At 41.1% G+C, this 26910-nt stretch overlaps 1 protein-coding gene across 1 annotated transcript in view; it reads left to right on the top strand.

The window, feature by feature from the left end:
• Positions 1-26910, top strand: part of LOC126195138 (solute carrier family 22 member 1-like) — a 286230-nt gene that overhangs the window by 254221 nt on the left and 5099 nt on the right. Inside the window, exon 9 of the mRNA XM_049933636.1 lies at positions 17904-18070. Within this exon, the coding sequence (XP_049789593.1) occupies positions 17904-18070 (167 nt within the window). The remainder of the gene's footprint in view (positions 1-17903; positions 18071-26910) is intronic.

Below are 26910 nucleotides of genomic sequence, written 5' to 3'. Positions count from 1 at the left end.
GAGTCCCCCAGGGGAGTACTCTAGGACAATTTTTATTTCTTCTACTTATTAATAGCGAAAGGCTATTTACAATTTGTACATAAACCAGATGGCAGTTATAAGAGTCGAGGGACATGAAAGGGAAGCAGTGGTTGGGAAGGGAGTGAGACAGGGTTGTAGCCTCTCCCCGATGTTATTCAATCTGTATATTGAGCAAGCAGTAAAGGAAACAAAAGAAAAATTCGGAGTAGGTATTAAAATTCATGGAGAAGAAATAGAAACTTTGAGGTTCACGGATGACATTGTAATTCTGTCAGAGACAGCAAAGGACTTGGAAGAGCAGTTGAATGGAATGGACAGTGTCTTGAAAGGAGGATATAAGATGAACATCAACAAAAGCAAAACGAGGATAATGGAATGTAGTCGAATTAAGTCGGGTGATGCTGAGGGAATTAGATTAGGAAATGAGACACTTAAAGTAGTAAGGGAGTTTTGCTATTTGGGGAGCAAAATAACTGATGATGGTCGAAGTAGAGAGGATATAAAATGTAGACTGGCAATGGCAAGGAAAGCGTTTCTGAAGAAGAGAAATTTGTTAACATCGAGTATAGATTTAAGTGTCAGGAAGTCATTTCTGAAAGTATTTGTATGGAGTGTAGCCATGTATGGAAGTGAAACATGGACGATAAATAGTTTGGACAAGAAGAGAATAGAAGCTTTCGAAATGTGGTGCTACAGAAGAATGCTGAAGATTAGATGGGTAGATCACATAACTAATGAGGAAGTACTGAATAGGATTGGGGAGAAGAGAAGTTTGTGGCACAAGTTGACCAGAAGACGGGACCGGTTGGTAGGACATGTTCTGAGGCATCAGGGGATCACAAATTTAGTATTGGAGGGCAGCGTGGAGGGTAAAAATCGTAGAGGGAGACCAAGAGATGAATACACTAAGCAGATTCAGAAGGATGTAGGTTGCAGGAGGTACTGGGAGATGAAGAAGCTTGCACAGGATAGAGTAGCATGGAGAGCTGCATCAAACCAGTCTCAGGACTGAAGACAACAACAACAACAACAACTTATTAATGTCATAACACAACCACAAAACACAAACCTAGAGAACTGTTCTGATAATATGTGATTTATTAGAAGGGGATGTACTGAATGGCTAGCCTCACAAAGCAATAAATAGAACTCTGAACTAATCATAGAACAGTTAACAATGAATAAATGTACACTGAATAAGGACAAAACTGTAGTAATGAAGTTCTTGTTAAATTATAACCAATGCCAAACAATGGAAAATACAAGGTGGAATAATGAAAACAGTATGAAAAGGATGGATTTCTACTCATCATATAGCGGAGATGCTGAGTCGCGGGTAGGCACAACAAAAAGACGTCAGACAAGTAAGGTTTCAGCCGGAAAGGCCTTCCTCAGAATTAGACAACATATGCACACACATTCATGCAAACACAGGTCACAAACGCATGACCACAGTTTCTGCCTGCGGAGGCCAGACTGTGAGCAGCAGTGCATTATGGGAGAAGCAGTCTGGCTGGTGGGGGTAAGGAGGAGGCCTGGAGCAGGAAGGGGGAGGACAGTAAGGTGACCCTCCTCCTCCACACCCCAGCCTCCTCCTTAGCTCCACCAGCCAGACTGTTTCTCCCATAATGCGCTGCTGCTCACAGTCTGGCCTCAGCAACCAGAAACTGTGTTTGTGTGTGTGTGTGTGATTTAATTCCTTCTTGGCTGAAAGCTTACAAGTTAAGCAGTCTTTTTCTTGTGCCTGATTGCGACTCAAGATATCAATAATGCAAAAGATTGCAAGAAGTGACAATAGGATATCATCATGGGAGATGTCAGTGCAAAAATAGGACAAAAGGAAGATTGAGACCCAGGGAATATTGGTAACTTTGGGTTAGACTGCAGAAATGAAAGAGGTGAACAAATGCTAGAATATTTTAGAGCTGAAAATCTCTTGCAGTAACACCTTCTTTAAGAAGCCCATCCAATGTATATGAACATGGAAGAGCCCTAATAGTCCAACAAAACAAAAGTGCAAAAATGTGTCTGTACTCAATAGTTTGACATTGGAAGTGACTGTAGGCTAGTCTGAGTGACCTTCTCATTTGACCTCAAACTTGAGTGATCAAAACTGATAAGGAAGCATGCTTTTCTAAGAGCAAATGACGTAGGAAAGCAGAGAGCATTGTTCCAGCAAATGTTATCTGAAAACTTGGTCCATCTCAAAAATTTTTTTTAAGTTAGTGAAACCCCTATTGGAAGCAGAGGCTAATTGCCTGCCAAAATCAAAGTTACATCATCCACAATGTTCTTAGAGAATGCTTATCTTCACAGAGTGGTTATAGAAAAGTTTAATATGATATTACTAAACTGCTGGAGCATCCAAGGAAATTTCTCAGAATTAGTATGGCTTATTGAAGGTAATAGGCCAGATAGTATTGGGAGCAGCAAGTTGGTTGAAACCAGAAGTGAATGAAAATGAAATCCTAAGGTCAGATTGGAATATTTATTGTAAGGTGGTTAGTTGCCAATGGTGGTAATGTATTTGTTGCAGTAAAGAACTCAATAATATCTGGCAAGGTTATCATGGATCCTGGATGTGAATTAATCTATGTGAAGTTAAGGATCAAAGATCAATGATAATCATATGGATCTATAAACTGCACTTCAGAGATAACTTACAAAATATCATTTATAATTTTCCTGATCATTGTGTTGTCATGGGGGTGACTTCATCTTTCAATCATCATATGAACGTTGAAGTGGCGGATACTGAGATAGCAAATTGCAGAATAGAAAAGTGATTACAACTGTTTAGTAATGGAAAGACATCAGGACCAGATTTGATACATATAAGATTCTACAAACGTTGTGTGAAAGATCTTGCTCTCCTTGTAGCAGGAGTTTATCATAGATTGCTTACACAATGAAGGGTATCTAGCAACAGGAAAAAAGTGCAGGTCATTCCCATTTTCAAGAAGGGCCATAGGGCAGATGCACACAGGAATAGATGTATTACCACTGACGTCAGTCTGTTGTAGAATTATGGAATATTTTTTATGCTCAATAATTGTAAGAAAGAAGATCTCCTCTATGAAAATAAACATGGATTCTATAAGCAGAGATCTTGTGAAACTCAGTTTGCTCTGTTGCTCCATAAGATCTGTAGCCCTGTAGACAATGGCACTCAAGTTGATGCCACATTTCTTGACTCCAGGAAAGCATTTGACACTGTCTCACACTGCTGTTTACTGAAAAAATATGAGCTTACCAAGTATTGGATCACTTTTGCAACTGGATTAAAGAACACCATGCAGATAGAACTCAATACATCATTCCTTATGGAACAAAATTGACAGATATAAAGGTAATTTCTGGAGTACACCAAGAAAATGTTGTTTACAATCTGTATAAATGACCTAGTAGAAAGTGTCAGTTGCTGTTTAACACTGTTCACAGATGGTATGGTTACCTATAACAGCAATGCAATGCCTGAAAACAGTACTGATTTGCAGAATGACCTGTAGAGGATTGCTGAATGATACAGGCACTGGCCGTTGACATTGAGCATAAAGAAATATAACACATTGTGCAAAAACAGGAAAAGAAAGCCACAACTGTACAAGCACATTACTGATGAGAAACTGTTTGAAACAGATCTACCATTAAACATCTAGAAGTAACTATACAGAGCTACCTTGAATTGAATTGAATTTTATTTGATCCTGTAAGATTACAATGTGTACAGTAAATGTACGTGTAATATAGGACATGTCAAAGTATTAAAATTCTTTATCACTTATTGGAATGACCACTAAAAAGAAGTTGTAGGAAAAGCATATTCCAGGCAGATTCATATGTAGAATCTTAAGGAAACATAACTCACCCACAGAGAAAGTGGCTTATAAGGCACTTCTTTATTCATTCTTGAGTATTATTCATTAACATGGGATCCTTACCAGACAGGAATGATAGAAGAGACAGAGTAGATCCAATGAAGAGCAGTAAGTTTCATCATGGGATCATTTACTTGGTGCAAGAGTGTTACTGAGATGTTCAACAAACCCCACTACCAGATGTTACAAGAAAGACGTTGTGCAGCAGATCATTATCATTGAAATTTTGAGAAAGCACTTTCTGGGAACAGTTGGACAACATATTACTTCTTCCTCATACATCTCATGTAATCTCCTCCACAACAAAAAAATTAGAGTCAATAAAGAGGCTTACGGGCAGTCATTCTCACCATGCACCATTCATGAGTGGAACAGGGTAGGAGGGATCAGTTAGTGTTACCAAAAGTACTCTCCATTATACACCATGAGGTGGCTTGTTGACTATCATGTAGAGGTAGATATACATGCAGACTGTGGGTGCCCTGCCACAAATGTCAATCCCATATTGCAAAATCCATTTGTTTAAGGACTTATATTTGAGAGATGTATTAGTAAGTTCTTCTTCTTCTTCCGCTTATCTCAATCCACTGCTGGACATAGGCCTCTTCCATGTTTCCATTATCTTCAGTTTTTGAGTCACCTTGTACCATCATGTTCCAGCCACCAGATTCATTGATCAAGCCATCTCTTTTGGGATCTCCCAATATATCTCTCATTGTTCCACGGTCTCCAGTGTGGAATATAAGCTCAACAAGATCACAGCAGACAAAACAGTTTCTCATCAGTAATGTGCTTGTACAGTTGTGGCTTTCTTTTCCTGTTTTTGCGCAATGTGTTATATTTCTTTATGCTCAATGTCAACGGCCAGTGCCAGTATCATTCAGCAATCCTCTACAGGTCATTCTGCAAATCAGTACTGTTTTCAGGCATTGCATTGCTGTTATAGGTAACCATACCATCTGTGAACAGTGTTAAACAGCAACTGACACTTTCTACTAGGTCATTTATACAGATTGTAAACAACATTTTCTTGGTGTACTCCAGAAATTACATTTATATCTGTCAATTTTGTTCCATGAAGAGTGATGTATTGAGTTCTATCTGCACGGTGTTCTTTAATCCAGTTGCAAAAGTGATCCAATACTTGGTAAGCTCATATTTTTTCAGTAAACAGCAGTGTGAGTCAGTGTCAAATGCTTTCCTGCAGTCAAGAAATGTGGCATCAACTTGAGTGCCATTGTCTACAGGGCTACAGAGCTCATGGAGCAACAGAGCAAACTGAGTTTCACAAGATCTCTGCTTACAGAATCCATGTTTATTTTCATAGAGGAGATCTTTCTTATAATTCGTGAGCATAAAAAATGTGCCATAATTCTACAACAGACTGACATCAGTTGTAATACGTCTATAATTGTGTGCATATGCCCTATGGCCCTTCTTGAAAATGGGAATGACCTGCACGTTTTTCCAGTTGCTAGATACCCTTCATTGTGTAAGTGATCTATGATAAACTCCCGCTAGAAGGAGAGCAAGATCTTTCACACAATGTTTGTAGAATCTTATATGTATCAAATCTGGTCCTGATGTCTTCCCACTACTAAACAGTTGTAATCACTTTTCTATTCTGCAATTTGCTATCTCAGTATCCGCCACTTCAACGTTCATATGATGACTGAAAGAAGGGACTGTCTTATGATCTTTGCAGTGTCACCGCCAGACACCACACTTGCTAGGTGGTAGCCTTTAAATTGGCTGCAGTCCGTTAGTCTACGTTGGACCCGCGTGTTGCCAGTATCAGTGATTGCAAACCGAGCGCCGCCACACGACAGGTCTAGTCTACAGAGACTCCCTAGCACTAGCCCCAGTTGTACAGCCGACTTTGCTAGCGATGGTTCACTGTCTACATACGCTCTCATTTGTAGAGACGACAATTTAGCAGAGCCTTCAGCTACGTCATTTGCTACAACCTAGCAAGGCACCATATTCAGTTACTATAATTACTATCTTCAAGAATGTATTCTGAACAGATAATATTGTGAATCATGTACCATCAAGAGTGATGTTCATCATTAATAGATTAAAGTTAAGTATCAAACTAATTACATCCGCTTTCTGAATTCTCATTCCTTCTCATGTTCCAGACCTCACGTCAGTATAGTTCTTCCCTCCTCACGCCAGCCTGCGTGAGCTAAAATGAGTGCATTTCAGCCTCCACTCATAACACGGTGTTGGCTCTTCTGCTAACACAAAAATCTTCCACAGTGAAACAAATTTTGAAGCCCGAATTCAGTATTTTTGCCTTCTCTCTTATCTTCAACTTCGGTGCTAGTTTGGTCTCTGAGTGAATGAAGAGATGATATCAAACTGCTTACCAATTTTATGTAAGACCAAAACCTCATAGGGTTTCTACTCAAATTCGTTAGCAAAATGTTACTTTCAAAATCACTGAACACTTCCTTCGTTGCTCTACTTATGTTCATTTTCACTTTTTTCAGCTTTTGTTCCTCAGCTAGGTTTTGCCTTAAATCTGAGATGAAGCTTTCTTTATATACAGACCAGTTTTCTAAGAGCTTTTAAAGCACAGTGTTTCTTTCCCATCTGTTAAGCCCTTGCTCAGAACATGCTTGTCTAAAGCATATTGAACAATGCTTTAGAATTTTTTCCACATCGTCCTCACCACTGAATATTTGATGCTGACTACTCAGATACTCTGAAAATTGTATCCTGTCACTCTTCTTAAGCAAAAATATCTTTCTACCTTTCTTAACACTCCTTGTGAAATGCGTAGTCATAGATGCTATCACAGCCTTACGATCACTGACACCTTCCCCTATTTTATCCAATTCATTAAGTTCAGGTTTGTTAGTTGCTAGGAGGTATAAGATGTTACCTTCATGAACTGGTTCTCCAACTATCTGCTCAAAGTAATTTTTGGACAAGACATTCAAAATAACATCATAAGAACCCCTGCCTCTGGTACCAGTTTTCATAGCGTGTCTTTCCCAAACTATACCTGGCCAGATGAAGTCACCCCCATGACAACCCAATGATCAGGAAAATTATAAACAATATTTTGTAAGTTATCTCTGAAGTGCAGTTTATAGATCCATGTGATTACCATTGACCTTCGATCCTTAACTTCACATAGATTAATTCACATCCAGGATCCATGATAACCTTGCCAGATATTATCGAGTTCTTTACTATAACAAATACATTGCCACTGTTGGCAACTAACCACCTTACAATAAATATTCCAATCTGGCCTTAGGATTTCATTCTCATTCACTTCTGGTTTCAACCAACTTGCAGTTCCTAATACTATCTGGCCTATTACATTCAATAAGCTATACTAATTCTGAGACATTTCCTTGGATGCTCCAGCAGTTTAGTAATATCATATTAACCTTTTCTATAACCACTCTGTGAAGATAAGCATTCTCTGAGAACATTCTGGATGATGTAACTTTGATTTTGGCAGGCAATTAGCCTCTGCTTCCAATAGGGGTTTCCCTAACTTAAAAGAAAAAGAAAAAGAACAACAACATACTCTGCTACCCTAGTATCTACTTTCTGCATGTAGTGCACACCTAGCCTATTAGGGGGAACCCAACAATTCTCCATCCAGTAGCATAGATTGGGAAATTCACATCTAATACTATTGCAGAGTCATAGTTCCTCAGGTACACATTTTAGACCCCATGTTTACTTGACATGTTTTCCTTGTTTTGGTCCATACTAGAGATATGAAAGTTGCCTACCCTAGGATAATGGCAACAGCAATACCGGTACATGTATTCTCCACTGTCAAAGGAATCAGCACAACATTCACTTGTAAGTTTTGACTCTTTCATTTGCAGTACGGGGACCCTTACCACAAATTGATACATTTATCCTTCTCTATCATCCTAGAATGTTTGTAACATCATCCTGGAATCACTCTGAAGATACATACATTTACAGGCATCAGCATTTTAACTTTGATGCTCCGTGGTGTCATTGGATGATGTTTAAACCTTGTCTACTAAGACCCCTCTACAACCTCTAGAAGTGTGAAACATGAGTTGTGAAACACACTGTAGATAACCACATCATCTGCAAAAAGGTTGAAGTTACTATTAATGGAGTCTACAAACTCATTAATGTACAGTACAAACACTAAGGTTTCTAACTCACTTCCTTGAGGAATGAATGCCTGAAGTTACCTACACATTTGTCAGTGACTCTCCATCCAAGGTAACATGCTACATCTTCCCTACCAACATCTACACAGTTTAGTCATGAACTTCTTTTTGTTATTCCATAAGCTAGTCTTTTGTTACTTGGCATTGGTGCGGTACTAAGTCAAGAAATTCTGTGTCTGTCTCACTGTCTGGATCCTGCTTTTCAGGAAGTCGTGTGAGCTATCTTTCACATGACTAATATTTTCAGAAATTATGCTGGTTGTCATGGGAGAGGTCAGTCTGTTCATTAAATCTTAGTTCAGAATATGTCGTATGACTGTATTACAGATGGATGTCAGTATATTTTATGGTAATTTTGTGGATCATTTCTGACACTCTTCTGGTAGACCTGTGCTTTCTCCCAAGCACTGTGCAGAGCTTTTTGTCCAAGGCATCTATGGCATATTATGCTTAAAAGAGGGGCTAATTCAGCCACAAATTCTGTATATAATGTGACAGTAGTTCTATTGGGTGGTGAATCTTTGTTCAGTTTTAGCTGTTTCAACTGTTCCTCAACGTGGTTCATACTAATATCAACGTATTGTACTTTTAACTTGCCCCATCTCTGATGGGTAAAAGTTGGCTGATTTTGTTCCACTGCAGAATGTTTACTCATCTCCAAACTGTTTTCCTAAAAGTAACCATTTTCAGAGGTTTCAATGGCATTAGCCACATCTGAGCACTGAAATGAATCAATGGTAACAGAGAAAATTTGTGCTGCGCTAGGACTTGATTTAATGCTAGCAATCACCTTAAATGGCTTGGCATGTATAACAGGCTGGGATTTGGGTCAGGAAGGATGCATACTGGGAAGGTCAAGGCAGGTAAGATGACCGCTCACATTAAATAAAAAATCTGGGTTCAAGTCATGGTCTGGCACCAATTTTCCCTTGTTACCATTGATTCATATCAATTCCCAAATGTGGCTAATGTCACTGAAACCTTTCAAAATGTGTTTCATATACTCTATAAGCTGGCTGCTGTGGTGAAGAACGTGTGGATTGTCAAAGCACGTAATATGCTCCAAGCTGATCACAAGCTTTTGCTCCCAGCGTCCTCCACACTGGTACGAAGTTGAAGTGTGTGATCTGGGGACAATACTTCTGTTTATTCTTTTGTAAAGGAACATTTAAAAACTTTTCAGCTTTTTCTTTGTTACACTCATTGTTACCTGTGAGTGTCTGTTACTGTCACTGACAGTGTTTACACATGACCAGAATTTCTTCAATTTTTGTGAAATTTCAGTAAGTCTTTTATTTGTTTTAGTTACCCTTTTTTCTTTGGTAATCATTTCTGTAATAAATACCTTACTGATACAGGTACCGGTTTCAACATATACATCCTCAAAGAGATCTGACAATTTTTTGCCATTAGATATGACAATTTTTGCCATTAGATCTAACATAGTGCCATCTTACGTGTACTTCCAGTGTAACTGTTATACGCAGCTTCCAGAGTAAGGTTAGTATTGTTTCGAAGGATATCTTGTTACGCCAACCCCTTACAAATCTGAAATCTCCTCCTGCGGGTCCTGGGGTTAGAATAGGTCTGAGGTATTCCTGTCTGTCGTAAGAGGCGATTAAAAGGAGTCCCACACATTTCGGACTTTATGTGATGGTCCCCTGTGGGGTTTGACATCTAGTTTTCAAAATTTTCCTGAAGAGCGAACCAATTGGGGAAGGGTGCTTTACTTGGTGCATCGTGTCCATCATGCGCTGAGACCTATTGCATCCTTCATCAACGTGGATCTGCACTTCTGCTCATTCTCCAACTGTTGGGCGGGTTTACCCTCCTGGTTGCGTATTTTTCCATCAGCTGAGCAGTATCATTTTCTATGCTTACGATGATAATGGATTTGTTTGCTTGGTTGCACCTGACATCCAGCAAGGTAAGCAGTCCATTGTGGTGGAGCCACCATGTACCCTGTTGGTTGTAGCCCCCCTGACCACAAAGGGATCGCCCCGCTGATGCCTGTGCTGGTAACTCCCCATGTATGCCGAGGAGCAGATGCCCGCCACCCTGGGGCATTGGGACTCCTGGCAATAGCCATCCTGCCAGGTGGCCTTTGCTGCAGCTGGGTGGCACCCGTGGGGAGGGCCCCTGGTCAGCGTGGGTGGCATCAGAGCGGATGACACACGATGAAGCATAGTACATCATTTCTTGCTGTTGGTCAAATACCAACAGTCTCCAAGTATTCACAGGCTCAATTCAATGCACAGAAGTACGACCCAAAATCATTCCCCTTGCTGGCCACACCATGGGAGGAACATCAGTTGCCCCAGTACCTTGTATGTTCAAGAGCTGATGGGGAATCTTTCATGACGATAAAGTCTCAATTTTATGTTGAGCATTTATAGGACAAGTTTTGGGATGTGGAGGGCTTGTCCAAAATGAGATATTGGTCAGTCTTGATCAAAACAGCATCCTATGCCCAGTCACAGGTGTTACTTACTTGTGACAAACTGGGGGATGTTTCTGTAACCATCATGCCCCATAAGAGCTTAAATATGGTCCAGGTTATTATATTCCACAGTGACCTTCTTTTGCAGTCTGACAGTGAGGTGCGCACATTTCGTTTGGTGTGTCCACCAGGGTCCGAGGGATAATCAGGTTTCCACCATCGCCTTCATCTTGGCCTTCGAGGGTTATACATTACCCGAGAAGGTCAAGGTGATGGTCTTCTGCTGTGATGTAAAGCCTTATATCCCTCCCCCAATGTGGTACCTTATGTGCTGGAAGTTCTGGCATATGTCTTCCCACTGCACTTCCAGCATCATATATTGAGACTGCGGACGCCCATCACATCCCAATACTCCATGTGCCCCGCCTCCCACCTGTGTCAACTGCAGAGAGCGCCATTCGCCTTGCTCGCCTGACTGCAGGATTCTCCAGAAAGAAAGGAAAACCATGGAGTACTAGACCCTGGATTGACTGACTTCCACTGAGGCTAAGAGGAAATTTGAACACCTACATCCTGTACAAATGACATCGTCTTACGCCCCCGCTACAACAGTTCTAGCCCCATCAACTCCACCAACCCCAGTCATCTCTCAGAGCCGGAAGACTACACCTGCTCCCTTGATGGTGGGGAGCACTTCCCTCCCTGTTGCTCCTGCACCACCTAATTTGGGAGCAACCCCCCCCCCCACCCACCCACCACCACCCACCATCAGGGATATCAGTCCCCACTTCTGCACTGGAGAAGTGTAAGTCTTCTTCAGTTCCTCTTGCTAGGAAGGGGTCCCTTCTCCCTTCCCAGGTTTATGTAGTGGGAAAGATGACACCCGCCAGTGACTGAAAAGTCGCAAAGCATCTGGTTGTAGGACTTCACACTCATTCTCAGTCCCGGAGACTGAGCCAGTGAAGTCCTCCCAGCCAGGAAAACCAAGGAGCAGCGAGAAAAATCCAAAAAGAAGATCCCCAAGACCAATGGAATTGCAGTGGCACCCACACCACCGCTACCTACAAGCTCTGCATCTGCGGATGAGATGGAGATTCTGGCATCGACTGACGACCTAGATCTCTCTGGACCCTCAGACACAATGGATATAGACTGCTCAGGCAATAAGTCCATGGCAGCAGGTGACCCTGAGGCGTAAACTGCCTCATTGAATGTTCCATGCCTTTCCAGTCTCACGATGACATCATCCTCCAGTGGAATTGCGGAGGTTTTTTCCACCGCCTGTCTGATCTACAGCAACTGTTAAGCTCTACAGCTGCTTTCTGCATTGCCCTCCAGGAAACCTGGTTCCCAGCAATGCAGACCCCTGCCCTCCACACCTATAAGGGATATTACGGGAACCACAGCGACTATAATCAAGTGTCAGGTGGAGTTAGCGTTTATGTCCTAAACTCGGTCTATAGTGAAACTGCGCCCCTTCAAACCCCTCTTGAAGCTCTGGCTCTCAGGGTAAGGATGACACAGGAAATAACTGTCTGCAATGTATATCTTTCTCCAGATGGTGCAGTACCCCTGAATGTATTAGCTGCATTGATTGATCAACTCTCTAAACCTTTCCTACTTTTGAGAGATTTTAACGCCTATAACCCCTTGTGGGGTGGCACCATGCTTACTGGCTGAGGCAGAGATGTCGAAACTTTAATGCCTCAGTTTGACCAGTGCCTCTTAAATGCAGGGGCCGCCACACATTTCAGTGTGACTCACGGTAGTTACTCGCCCATTGATTTATCAGTCTGCAGCCCAGGACTTATCCCATCTATCCACTGTAGAGCACATGACAATCTACGTGATTGTGACCACTTCCCCATCTTCCTGTCACTGCCCTGGCGACAGGCACATTGATGCCTGCCCAAATGGGCTTTAAACAAGGCAGACTGGGAAACTTTCATGTCTGCTGCTGCTGCTGAATCTCCCCCACATAGGAACATTGATGTGATGGTTGAGCAGGTGACTACAACAATCCTTCCTGCGGCAGAAAATGTGATCCCTCACTCTTTAGGGAGCCCCCGCGAAAGTCCCTTGGTGGTTGCTGGAAATCACTGAAGCAATTAAGGAATGTCGGCGAGCTCTACAGCGGCATAAACGGCACCCTTCCCTGGAGTACCTCATAGCCTTTAAATGGCTCCATGCCCACGTTTGCCAACTTATCAAACGATGGAAGCAGGAGTGTTGGGAGAGATACATCTCAACCAGTGGGTACTATACGTCACCTTCCCAAGTCTGGGCAAGGATCAAATGTGTTTTCGGGTACCAGACCCCAACAGGTGTTCCCGGTGTTAACGTAAGTGGCATGTTATCTATTGATGCAATCATGATTGCTGGGCACTTTGCTGAGCAATATGCTCGAGCCTCTGCATCGGAGAATTACCCCCCAGCCTTTCGCACTCTCAAACAGCAGTTGGAAGGGAGAGTCCTCTCGTTCACTAAACGCCACAGTGAATCCCCATTTACAGAGTGGGAGCTCCTCAGTGCCCTTGCACATTGGCCCGACACTGCTCCTGGGCCAGATTGGATCCACAGTCAGATGATTAAAAATCTCTCATCTGACTACAAGCAACATCTCCTCGTCATCTTCAACCGGATCTGGTGTGAAGGTGTCTTTCCATCACAATGGCGGGAGAGCGCCATCATTCCAGTGCTCAAACCCATTAAAACCCACTTGATGTGAATAGCTATCAGCCCATCACCAACGTTCTTTGAAAGCTTCTGAAACATATGGTGTGTCAGCGATTGGGTTGGGTCCTGGAGTCATGTGGCCTACTGGCTCAATGTCAGGGCAGCTTCTGCCAGGATTGCTCTACCACTGACAACCTTGTGTCCCTCAAGTCTGCCATCGGAACAGCCTTTTCCAGATGCCAACACCTGGTTGCCGTCTTTTTTGAATTACGAAAAGCGTATGACACAACCTGGCCACATCATATCTTTGCCGCACTATACGAACAGGGTCTTTGATGACCGCTCCTGATTTTTATCCAAAATTTCCTGTCGCTTCGCACTTTCAGTGTCCAACTTGGTGCCCCCCATAGTTCCTCCCATATCCAGGAGAATGGGGTCCTGCAGGGCTCTGTATTGAGTGTATCTCTATTTTTAGTGGCCATTAATGGTCTAGCAGCAGCTGTAGGGCCGGCCGTCTCACCTTCTCTGTTGCAGACGGCTTCTGCATTTTGTACTGCTCCACCAGTACTGGTGTTGCTGAGCGGCGCCTACAGGGAGCCATCCACAAGGTGCAGCAATGGGCTCTAGCCCATGGTTTCCAGTTTTCGGTCACAAAGTTGTGTGTTATGCACTTCTGTCGGCATCGTACCATTCATCTGGAACCAGAACTTTACGTTAATGAGGATCCACTCACTGTAGTTGAGACATATCAATTTTTAGGGCTGGTTTTCAATGCCCCATTGACTTGGCTACCTCACCTTTGTCAGCTTAAGGGGAAGTGCTGGCAGCACCTCAATGCCCTCCACTGCCTGAGCAACACCAACTGGGGTGCAGATCACGCTACGCTGCTGCAGCTCTACAGAGCCCTTGTTCAGTCCCTCCTTGACTAGGGGAGTCTGGTTTATGGTTCGGTGGCACCTTCAGCGTTGGGTTTACTCGACCCAGTGCACCACTGTGGCGTTCACCTAGCGACAGGAGCTTTTTGGACGAGTCTGGTGACCAACATCCTGGTGGAGGCCAGAGTCCCTCCATTGCAGGTTACGCATGCACAACTGCCAGCCAGTTATGTTGCACGTGGTCATAGCTCTCCTGCACATCCAAATTACCGTCTCCTTTTCTCACCCACGGCAGTTCATCACCCACATGCGACCCAGGTCAGGATTTTCAACTGCAGTTTGTGTCCAATCCCTTCTTTCCGAATTGGAGTTCTTGCCTTTACCTCCTATACTTGAGGTCCATTCACACCTCCATGGTGTACACATAGGCCACAGCTTCACCTGGACCTTTCACATGGCTCTAAGGGCTCAGTTAACCCCGCGGCTCTCCGCTGCCACTTCCTCTCGATTCTTGACATGCACCAAGGCCATGAAGTGGTTTACACTGACGGCTCAATGGCTGATGATCATGTCAGCTTCACGTGTGTCCATGGAGGACATACTGAACAGAATTCCTTGCCCAGTGGCTGCAGTGTTTTCACTGTCAAGCTGGTGGCTATATCACGTGTTCTTGAGCACATTTGTTCATGCCCTGGGGAATTGTTTCTTCTGTGTACTGACTCCTTCAGCAGCCTACAAGCTATCGACCAGTGCTACCTTGTCATCCTTTGGTAGTGACCATCCAGGAGTCCATCTATACCCTGGAATGGTCCAGTCATTCAGTGGTGTTTGTCTGGACCCCAGATCATGTCTGAATCGCTGGCAGCGAACTTGCTGACAGGCTGGCCAAACAGGCTATGCGGAAACTGCTTATGGAGATTGGCTTCTCTGCAACTGACCTTCGTTCAGTACTGCGCTGCAAGGTTTTGCAGCTTAGGGAGACAGAATGGCATAACCTTAGTACGCACAATAAACTGCGTGCAATGAAGGAGACTACGAATGTGTGGAAGACCTCCACACAGGTCTCACGCAGGGACTCTGTGGTTCTCTGTCGGCTCCACATTGGCCACGCTTGGGTGACACACGGCCATCTCCTGTGCTGTGATGACCCACCTCAGTGTCGGTGCAGCGCCTGGTTGACAGTTTCCCACATCTTGGTGATCTGTCCTTCTTTGGCTGCCACGCAATGGACTCTTCAGTTACCGAACTTGTTGCCATTAATTTTAGCTGACAACGCCTCATTGGCTAATTTAGTTTTACGTTTTATATGTGACGGTGGGTTTATCATTCTATATAAGTTTTCACACATGTCCGTTTTCCCTTTGTGTTCTCCACTCTAATGCTTTTAGGGTGGATGTTTTAATGTGTCGCAGAGTGGCTGGCTTTTCCTTTTTATTCTTGTGGTCAGTCAGCCATGGTCATCTACTCTATTGTTTTTAACCCTTCTACCTGTTTCTTGCTTCTCTCTGATGCTTTCTTTTCCTGCTTTGTCCATAGTAGTGTTGGATGTCCTTCTGTTGTTCGTCTGATTCTTCCATTCTCCTGTTATAGTGCTGTACATCTCCTTTCTTTTCTTCTTTTCCTCATGCAATCATTTTACCGGGAACAAGGGACCGATGACCTCGCAGTTTGGTCCCTTCTCCCCCTCCTTTAAACCAACCAACCAACTGTAATCATCTCAACTGATTGTTGGATGATTAGCCTGCTTCAGTGATGACGGTGCGATAGTTGAACATACATACTAGCAAGCTGAGGCTTTTTTAAAAGTTTTTTTGTATGTCTATGTGTGAGCTGGTGGCTGAAAGAATTACACACTTATAAATTCATGTCTACCCTCCATAATGAGTCCTGCCTGATCGGTCTCACATGCATCTCCAATTTTTGTCATGTTGCATGTGAGTTTGTCTAATGTAACAAAGAGGTTTAAGACCTGAAGCTACATTGTCCAAGAATGTGGTTTGTTTTATAATGAGAGAAAAATCTGAGGTAAAATTTCCTGATTCCCTTAATCAATTTGGATGTTTGGGCCTCGAACTTATATTTTGTGGATGTTATGCTTACTAACCGAGCTGCATAACAAACTTCCAAATAGCAGAATTTCATGACAAACATAGACAATGTACACAGACATTGATGACATGATGTAACTGACTGAAGATAAGTGTGATAGTTATAATGTTCAAAAACACAGTATTATGCCACAGCATTTTTCCTCATGTGTGTTATTTTTATTTCATGATCATGAACTATCAAACACTTGCTTACATCAAACTGGTCAACAAGCAGAAAAAGGTAGATAAAAATCATGCGAGAACAATATTACTGTCAACACTAATGTAACTTAAAAGTATCAGGTTCTTTTACACTGGAGGCTGAAGAATTAATAACAGTGAAGGTCAATAGAATTACTTCTTTGAATGTGTAAAATTTTTTCACTGGATAATCCAATTTTTCCTTTGTAATTCCACTGTGTAATAGTATTTTGATGTGAACTATTTTTCACCACATAGAATAGGCTGTAGTTTAAGCTGGATTTGGTTCAATGATATTGTGCTGGCGAACTACAGTTTATCTTAAAAGGAGATAGGTTAAAACACGTGTACTATTGACATTGGATTATTTTTCTCCCATGTGTGATCAGTTTGTTAGGATTAGTGGAGACTACCAAAGATATACCAATAGGAGTAGTGGAAATGATTATAAGGTTGTTAATTTATCATAAGAGCCACACAGAAGTATGGGTGGAATTACATTAATTGCATTCTCAAAGAACAAAATAAAGTAACTTAAGAAATCTGTCTATAACTTTTTAACAATTGCTCACCAGTGAGGAATCAAGTAACATCCCGGAGCCATCTGTAAATCATCCCCACAGTGATGTTAGTGACTGGATTTGTTAAAGCTTGCATTAAAATGTTTTAGCACTCACAGTCATACAGCCCATGATCATCTGTAAATCAAATAGTATGGAACTCCATGGTTGCTTACAGTTTCCACATCACTGACAATAAACAAGTACAGTAGTTGTAGATATTCTTATTATAAATGGTTGAAATGGCTCTGAGCACTATGGGACTTAACTGCTGAGGTCATCAGTCCCCTAGAACTTAGAACTACTTAAACCTAACTAACCTAAGGACATCACACACATCCATGCCTGAGGCAGGATTCGAACCTGCGACTGTAGCGGTCGCGCGGTTCCAGGCTGTAGCACCTAGAACCGCTCGGCCACTCCGGCCGGCTATTCTTATTACAGTCAATCTCCTTTTATTTATTTATGTACAATGCTAGAAAGGAACCAAACATTCTGGAAGACCAAGTGTCTACATACCTCTGAAATTGCCAACTATATTTAATGATGAATACTAATGATATTTAATGATACTAATAACTCTCTCTAATAATTTAATGATACTAATGATGAATACTCTCCTTAAGTGCTGTCATTTCCTTAGGGTAGGTAAACTTTCCTTGTATTTGACTGTGTTCTTGTAATGTTCTCGTTCCCTTTTTATAAAAGTATGTATGGTATGACTTATAATATCAGTTAAGTAATATGTGTATGGGTGTAAAATTGTCATGCTGTATCAGTAATAAAGCAGCATAATGCTTTATAATATTTGTGACTCATAACAAATATTACAGGTTCAATACAATATGTAGTTCTGTAACACTCACTGCAGAATGAGATGCTACTCATTTTGGCAATAAAGTCTCGATCATGTAGCAGTATATCTTGCTTTAAAAAATTTTTTTTTGGTAACACTAAGGAAATTAAACATCTTTGCAGCTCTCATGATAGAAGTGTGTGTGTCAGCTGTTGGCCATTTTGGAGCGATGAGTGCTCTCAGTATGGCTCGCCTTCTGGGTCTCTCAAGGGCACTCCATTCATCACAGTCACTTATCATCTGGGAGCCACTTGGAGCAGCCCTTGCAGCAGTGGTGGAATTAATTTCGGTAAGTGTCTGAAAGCTGAAAATAGACAACAAAACATAAAATTTACTGAAGCTTCTGTAAAGTTTGGAAGGTAGGAGACGAGGTACTGGCAGAAGTAAAGCTGTGAGTACCGGGCGTGAGTCGTGCTTCGGTAGCTCAGTTGGTAGAGCACTTGCCCGCGAAAGGCAAAGGTCCCGAGTTCGAGTCTCAGTCGGGCACACAGTTTTAATCTGCCAGGAAGTTTCATAAAATTTACTGTTTTAGATATTAATCCTTTGATCAGACTGTTTCTTACACTAAAGATCAACCACTGTCACCATGTTACATGCTACTGTGGTGCAGATGCCACAGGAATTTTTGTGCACTGCTATCTGTTGCCACCACTGTAATTGTTTCTGCACCTTACAGTGCTTTCATTTAGTGTGGCATAATATGACACTTCATCATTTATCTCAGATCATGTGGTTATTGTGACTGTTATTTGCCAAAAATTTTAACCTTTTGGCAGCAACAATGATATCATGAAAATAAGCAAACTTCTTTTGATTTATTTTGATAGTCTCAGGAAGAATTTTATTGGAGCAGCTAATGCTTTTTCCTTGTTGTGTGTTGACTTTGTGCAATCATTATATTGCAAGAGGCCAAGTCTTACCTCATTGCCAAGTCTTTAATCATTCTGATGTAATAACAAATACCTTCTTTTCAGAATTTCCTGATCACCATCTTCTTTTCTCTTGATGTGGTCCTGCTATGCAGTGTCACATATTTAACCATAGACTTCATTTCTGGTTGCAGTGGAGTGAAGGCTATATGAGAGTTTCTGCATTTAAATTACTCAGTACAAAATCACAAAACACTGTTTCCATAATTTTTCTACACTCAAATAAAATATCAACTCACAACTGATAATAAACAAAGCTTTTCAGACAACATGTTCATACATAATGCTTCAATGCTTCACCAAAACCATACATTCATACTTAACTCCAGATAGCACAGCATTGTTTCTATATAACAAAATTAATTTTTCTTTAGAGCTTTACCTTTGTCATGACGGCCCTTTCTTCTTTGGAGTCCACAGCATCCCCAAAACTATGACTGTAAAATGGATATCAACTGCATTTTTTAAAATAGGAACCCCCATTTTTTATTACATATTCATGTAGTATGTAAAGAAATATGAATGTTTTAGTTGACCAGTTTTTTCACTTTGTGATAGATGGCACTGTAATAGTCACAAACGTATAAGTATGTGGTATCACGTAACATTCCGCCAGTGTGGACAGTGTTTGCTTCATGATACATTACCGATGTTAAAATGGACCGTTTACCAATTGCGGAAAAGGTGAAAATCGTGTTGATGTATGGCTATCATGATCAATTGCCCAACAGGCACGTGCTATGTATGCTGCGCGGTATCCTGGACGACATCATCCAAGTTTCCGGACCGTTCACCGGATAGTTATGTTATTTAAGGAAACAGGAAGTGTTCAGCCACATGTGAAATGTCAACCATGACCTGCAAAAAATGACGATGCCCAAGTAGGTGTTTTAGCTGCTTTCGCGGCTAATCTGCACATCAGTAGCAGACAATTTGCACGAGAATCGGGAATCTCAAAAATGTCGGTGTTGAGAATGCTACATCAACATTTATTGCACCCGTACCATATTTCTATGCACCAGGAATTGCATGGCAATGACTTTGAATGTCATGTTCAGTTCTGCCACTGGGCACAAGAGAAATTACGGGACAATGACAGATTTTTTGCACGTGTTCTATTTAGCGACGAAACGTAATTCACCGACAGTGGTAACATAAACTGGCAGTAACATAAACCGGCATAATATGCACTATTGGGCAAGGGAAAATCCACAATGGCTGCGACAAGTGGATCATCAGTGACCTTGGTGGGTTAATATATGATGCAGCATTATGGGTGGAAGGATAATTGGCCCCCATTTTATCGATGGCAATCTAAATGGTGCAATGTATGCTGATTTCCTATGTAATGTTCTACCGATGTTACTACAAGATGTTTCACTGCATGACAGAATGGCAATGTACTTCCAACATGATGGATGTCCGGCACATAGCTTGTGTGCAGTTGAAGCGGTACTGAATAGCATATTTCATGACAGGTGGATTGGTTGTCGAAGCACCATACCATGGCCTGCACGTTCGCCAGATCTGACATCCTCGGCTTTCTTTCTGTGGGGAAAGTTGAAGGAGATTTGCTATTGTGATCCACGGAGAATGCCTGACAACATGCGTCAGCGCATTGTCGATGCATGTGCAAACATTACGGAAGGCGAACTACTCGCTGTTGAGAGGAATGTCGTTACACATATTGCCAAATGCATTGAGGTTGACAGACATCATTTTGAGCATTTATTGCATTTATGTGGTATTTACAGGTAATCACGCTGTAACAGCATGCGTTCTCAGAAATGATAAGTTCACAAAGGTACATGTATCACATTGGAACAACCGAAATAAAATATTCAAACATACCTATGTTCTGTATTTTAATTTAAAAAACCTACCTGGTGCCAACTGTTCGTCTAAAATTGTGAGCCATGTGTTTGTGACTATTACAGCGTCATCTATCACAAAGCGAAAAAAGTGGTCCAACTAAAACATTCATATTTCTTTACATACTACACAAATATGTAATAAAAAATAGGAGTTCCTATTTAAAAAAACGCAATTGATATCCGTTTGACCTATGGCAGTGCCATCTAGTGGGCCAACCATAGCGCCATCTGGTTTCCCCCTTCAAGCTAGACAAGTTTCGTTCTTTGTAGTTTTTTCCTTTGACGCTTATTTCGTGAGATATTTGGCCTGGTCATTATCAACGGACCACCCTGAATAATGAAGTTATATAAAAAGCCTCTATTTGCTTCACACAAACAGAATCATTTAATCACAAAATGAGCATAAGTCACTGATGTGTACTGTTTTATAGGGAGCTGCCCCTACGACAGTAAATGAGACTTTTCAGCAAACAATCCTCATCTGGACATGTCATGAAAATAAACACTGCTTGAGATCTGAACTGATTGTTTTTTGTTGCATTACAACAAAAAAATCATTGATGTTCAAATTGCGAGTTCAAAAATAATTGTACAGGACAATTGAGGGGTTACCAAAGAACTGTTCCTATTATAAGGTATCTTATAGTTTGCTATAAACAGTGATGCAGTGGACTGTGCTTCCCAAGTCTTTACCTGAGACTTCTTGTGTCCCACAAAAGTAAAGCAATGTTGAATAGCATGAAAGCAATATTAGGGTTTTATGTCCAGCCGATATCAAGATCATTCAACCCCAGAGCATGAGTTCAGAGGTGATAAGGATGGGAGACAAAATTATTTGTCACCTGAGGTAACAAGGATAGGAGACAAAATTATTTGTTGCCTTTTTTAAAGAAACTGTCATGTTATTTGGCACAGGTGACTTCTGGGAACCACAGAAAACTGCAATCTCAACAGCTGCATAGAGATGTGGGCCCCACTCCACACAAATATGAGTCCAATGGTGTTCACTGCAGTATACCTCTCTTGAAGCTGATGGTCGGAAACCACCATTTGTTATCTGATTGCAGTTCCTTGCGCTATGTCAGCCAATCACTGTGCATCTTGCCGCAGTGGTGAAGGAACCTGGGACAATTAACAAGGAGCTGTGATAAGTAAAAGCAATTACCTGAACATGTCTGTAATGAAACAGATAGTGCTTGCAGCAGCACCTCCGTGTTCCAGGCACTGACTGCTGCAGTTGACAGCCGGTGACGACACAGCACCCTCAGCAGCGAGGCACTTCCATGCTCTGACCTCCTTCCACGTGGCAATGACAGAAAGCTAGGATGTTGACTACCCTCACTAGCCTCTGAAAAGCTTCTGTGTGGCAGAACAATGAGGCAAGGCTATTTCATTTGTATAATTAGCCTTCTGACAGCAGTATTTATACCGCTCTGATCCAGCCAGTCATCTTCAGACATCTGGGCTAAGTTACGATGCTCACCCTATGTTGGGTGCTGCCATGAAGATGATGTACTTATGACATGGTTGTCAACTCTGTAACAGGGCTTTGAACCCCTGGTTGTTGCCTGACCGCCCAGGTTTTTGCACCAATGTGTTAAGCCACCACAGTGGATCTACTAGCTGGGGTCCAGCCACTTCCCCATGTTCTGGGGCTTGAATTGAGGTCCTCACAAATTCTGCCCCTGGGTTCTGATTCAGCCAGCCATAGCTGTCCATTGTCCCGTGCAGAATTCGGGGCAATGGGTTGCCTTCCCATCACTTGACCACCTTCATTGAGACAACAGCAAACGTCACAGCTGGGTCTGCTATTATGGGCTGTCCACATGATCTGACACAATATGAGTGGGTGCTTGAAATGGGCTGCCACTAACAAGGATGACACTTCAGGGGCAGTTGAGATGGGAGGTGCTGTAGCATCATATTTTCTGCCTTACAGAGGTCCCAGAGGTCAACTCCCAACCCAGTGCTTCACATCAGGGGTCATAATTGTGACAAAAATTCTGTTTTCTGATACCCTGGCTGTGCCTACCCATAATACAAAATGATTGCAAACTCGTAATTAGGTGCTGCTGTCTACTACTGCAACAAGCTACACAGCACTATACACAATTTTAATACATTGGTGCATTTTAGAAATGCTGAAGCACTTCCTTTTGCCAACATCATAAATTCTCAACTTTTCCCTAAAAAGGTAACATACATGTCAGGCCTCTCTTAGTGAAACAGTAAAGCAAAAGCTATGTTCTTCCACTCTAATCTCTTTTTTTTTTGTTTGTTTGTCAATCTAGTCAGTCCACTGCCCCCCCCCCACCCCACCCTCCCACTCACCTACGCTTTTTCCTATTCTACCATATTCCTCTTTCTATCGCTTTCCCATTGCACCACTCAAGTCAGTCCTTTGCAACAGTACCCTCAGATTAAAACTACTTACCTTGTAATTTGTCTTTGTTTTTCTACTTTTTATGAATTAATCTAAACTGTGATTTTTCTATTGTAGCTACTTCTGTTTTCCACCATTTATGTTAGAAATAATTATAAGTTTTTATCATACACCTAGTGAAGGTTTTTATAATATGTATGTCATAATGAACAGAATGTAAAATACGTAAAATGCCTTAGATGTAGGAGAGAGCCTCATGACCTAATCTTGGCAGAATAAATAAATAAGTGACATATTTCATCTACGAAATGAACTTGTCTACAAGGCTGCTTTGGAAATAAGGAAACTGAGAGATTTGGACTAAGAATTGTTTGAATATGCTCTCTATTAATCACACGTATAAAGAAATTTATGACTAGAAAATGTTTTGAGTTCAATAAAAAGATTGACAGATGGATATTTAGCAGACTCTCCAGAGTCATATTCCAAGGATGGAATCTGCTTGCTGAGAAAGTACTGGGCAAAGTGTACTGACCTAAATGGTCAGTTTGTCACTGCCAGTCCAAGAACTTTTCAACTTGCCTTCATAGGACGTTGTCAGGATATTAAAGGACTACATCATGTTATAGCCAACTTCGTGTGAGCTATGGACATCTGCTGAGTAGTTGTGGATTGGTGTAGAATGCACTCCTTCTAGTTTGTTGCGTAATCTATGCTAATAGCAAATCAAAATGAGGTGCTGTATACCACTAGGGAATTGATACTTATTTCTATGCTCATTAGTATATTATTGTGCCTAAATCTCTATCCTTTTAGTAAATTTAGTTGTTTTACTCTCTCTCTCTCTCTCTCTCTCTCTCTCTCTCTCTCTCTCTCTCTCTTTCTCTCATGCTACAAAAATTCTCAGAACTAACATTCAGAAAATGAAATTAGGGAATAAAAATACATCATTTTCCTATTCACATACAGGGTGTTACAGAATGTTAAAATTTGAAAGAATATAGAGGATGCAACTCTGTGTGTTTTAATATAAGAAACCTATAGCTGGAAATGTGCAGTGAAGTATCTGCAGCATTGTGCACTTACTATGAATTTGGTACATTAAATGACATACCTTAACAGTGTAGTTTGGAAAACATTTATTGAAAGTGAGTACAATCAAATACTGCAAACTGAATTTGTGTTTTCATTAGTAAATATTTAATGTGACAACTATCAACTTTGACCACATGTGAATCAATTACATTAATTCCATGTGTGTGTGTATTTTACCATGTGCATATTCTTTCTTCATGAGGTTGTCATTGTGTTCAGTTAATGGTTTAAGACTTTGTTTGCTTTGATGTGTTTTGATGAAGTGTTTGACTGCCTTGTATGTATATGTTATAATTTTATATGATCTCCAGTGATCCAGGTTCCTTTCAAAATTTCAGTACATATCAAGTGTTCTTGGACATTTTCATACAGTACATTCCTATTGTAGGACTCGTTAATAAATCCAACACAAAACAGTACTTCCAGACATTTAAAGAATCATATTCTGTTAATTTTCCATGCATACTAAAATAAAGAAAGGGAAAAAGATTTGCCTTTTGCACAGTATGTGGATGTGATATTAATAACGCATGTGGTGGAAAAAATGATTTAATTAATCATGTGAAGTGTGATAGACACATAAGTTACATTAAATCAAAGGAAGATCAAAAGAAAATCAATATCTTTTATGCCAAGTCTGGGAACATCGACAGTGACGTAATTAGGGCTGAGTGTCTGTTTACTTCCTCTTTGGTTGAACATAATGTGCCCTTAAGTACAGCTGATCATGCTGGTGCTTTATTTAAAAAGATCTTCCCCACATCAAAAGCTGCAAAGCAAATGACATGCATTGTAAATAAAATAGCAAAAAATACATCATCTGAAGTTCTTAAGTGCCTTCAAAATGGACCATTTTCTTTGGCAACAGAAGAAAGCAATTATATGAATCCCAAATTGTATCCCATTGTTGTGATATTCTATGGGAAAAAGTAGTGAGCACTGTGCTATCCATACCAGCATTAGACGGGGGGCTCAACAGGGTTAAACATAGGTAACCTGATGTTCCCATAGCTGAATTTTCATAACATTAAATTAACATTCAATTAAATTAACATTCAATTAAAAAAACAGTGTTGCTTTATGCTTTGACAGTACTCCAAGTTGCACAATAAAAAGGCAAAGAAAATTCTGAAGCATGTATGTACTAGGTGGTTATCTTTAGGCAGATGTTTGGATAGACTGCTTGACCAATGGGATCTGCTGCTTTCTTTCTTCAGGGAGGAAGTAATATTATGTACAACATTTCCACATCTTTCAAAATACCTAGAGTTGAACAAAGTGGATCCAAAAAGTACCAGAATAAGAGAATTCTTGATTATGTACTATACATGCTGCTAAAAGAATAGTGTATTCTTCCAAATGTGACTAACCCATCCTAAAAAGTAAGACTTCTGCTGCAACAAGTGAAGAAAAATTGTTTATTTTCCTGTCCTCAAACTAGAACAAGGCCTTTTGCACTTCCCTTCATGTGACTATTGCTGTATTTGACAAATTGAATGTTTCTGTTCAAACTTATTCCCCACAAGTTCACTTTTTATTATAACTTCTAATGGATTTGCTAAAGCAGTTTTTCACCAAGTTTGTTAACCCCCAAATTGTCAAAATCTCCTCATTACTTGAATTGGATACAACGTGATTCAAAATCAAAGAAGTGATGATGAGTTAGTTATTAGCAGTCAGACTTCAAATATACTGAATGATCTCCAGGATACAGATAAATAAATCCCTTTTCTTTTTGTCAGTGCCTGTGACAATATCTTCAACAAGTTTCCGCTCAAGGATGATGTGTTAAAGCATGCTCAAGTTGAATGATGCACAGTTTTCTTCCATTCACGTCTATATCTATATCATACTTGGCAAGCCACCAAATGGTGTATGGCGGAGAGTACTTTTGTACCACTAACTGAGCCCTCCAACACTGTTCCACTCATGAATAGTGCATGGATAGAATGATTGTCGGTAAGTCTCTGTATTACTTTCTCGAAATTTCGATAGTAAATCTCTCCATGTTGCACTTGTAACATCTGCCAATGGAGTTTGTTGAGCATCTCCATAATGCTCTTGTGCTGTATAAACAATCCCGTGTCAAAGTGTGCCAGTGTTGGATCTTCTCTCTCTCTCTCTCTCTCTCTCTCTCTCTCTCTCTCTCTCTCTCTCTCTATCAGTCCTATCTGGTAGAGATCCCAGACAGATGGCTCAAATGGTTCAAATGGCTCTGAGCACTATGGGACTTAACATCTGTGGTCATCAGTCCCATAGAACTTAGAACTACTTAAACCTAACTAACCTAAGGACATCACACACATCCATAACCGAGGCAAGATTCGAACCTGTGACCGTAGCAGTCGCGCGGCTCCGGACTGAGCGCCTAGAACCGCGAGACCACCGTGGCCGGCCCAGACAGATGAACAAAACTTATTGTTTTATATGGTCATTCCACTTAAGGTCGCTCTGGATAGTTACTCCTAGATATTTTATGGTAGACACTGTTTCCAGCAGTTTGTCATCAGCTGTGTAGCTATACAGTAGTGGACTTCTTTTCCTATGTATGCACAATAGATTACATTTATTTACATTCAGGATCAACTGCCAGAGCCTGCAACATTCTCAATTCTCCGGAGGTCATTCTGCAAATCATTAGTATCTTCTGGCATTGCAATTTTGTTATAGACAGCCATATCATCTGTGAACAGCCTTAGAGAGCATTCAGTTCTTTCTACTAGATCATTTGTATATACTGTAACCAATGACAATCCTATCACACTTCCTTGGGAAACTCCGGAAATTACCTTTACATCTGTCGATTTTGTTCTGTTAAGAGCAACATGTTAAGTCCTGTCTGCAAGGA

Source organism: Schistocerca nitens, chromosome 7 (genome assembly GCF_023898315.1).
Source record: "Schistocerca nitens isolate TAMUIC-IGC-003100 chromosome 7, iqSchNite1.1, whole genome shotgun sequence".
NCBI classification, from domain to species: Eukaryota; Metazoa; Arthropoda; class Insecta; order Orthoptera; family Acrididae; genus Schistocerca; species Schistocerca nitens.
The sequence above is the reverse complement of the archived record's forward strand: the minus strand, read 5'-3'. Positions and strand labels throughout refer to the sequence as shown.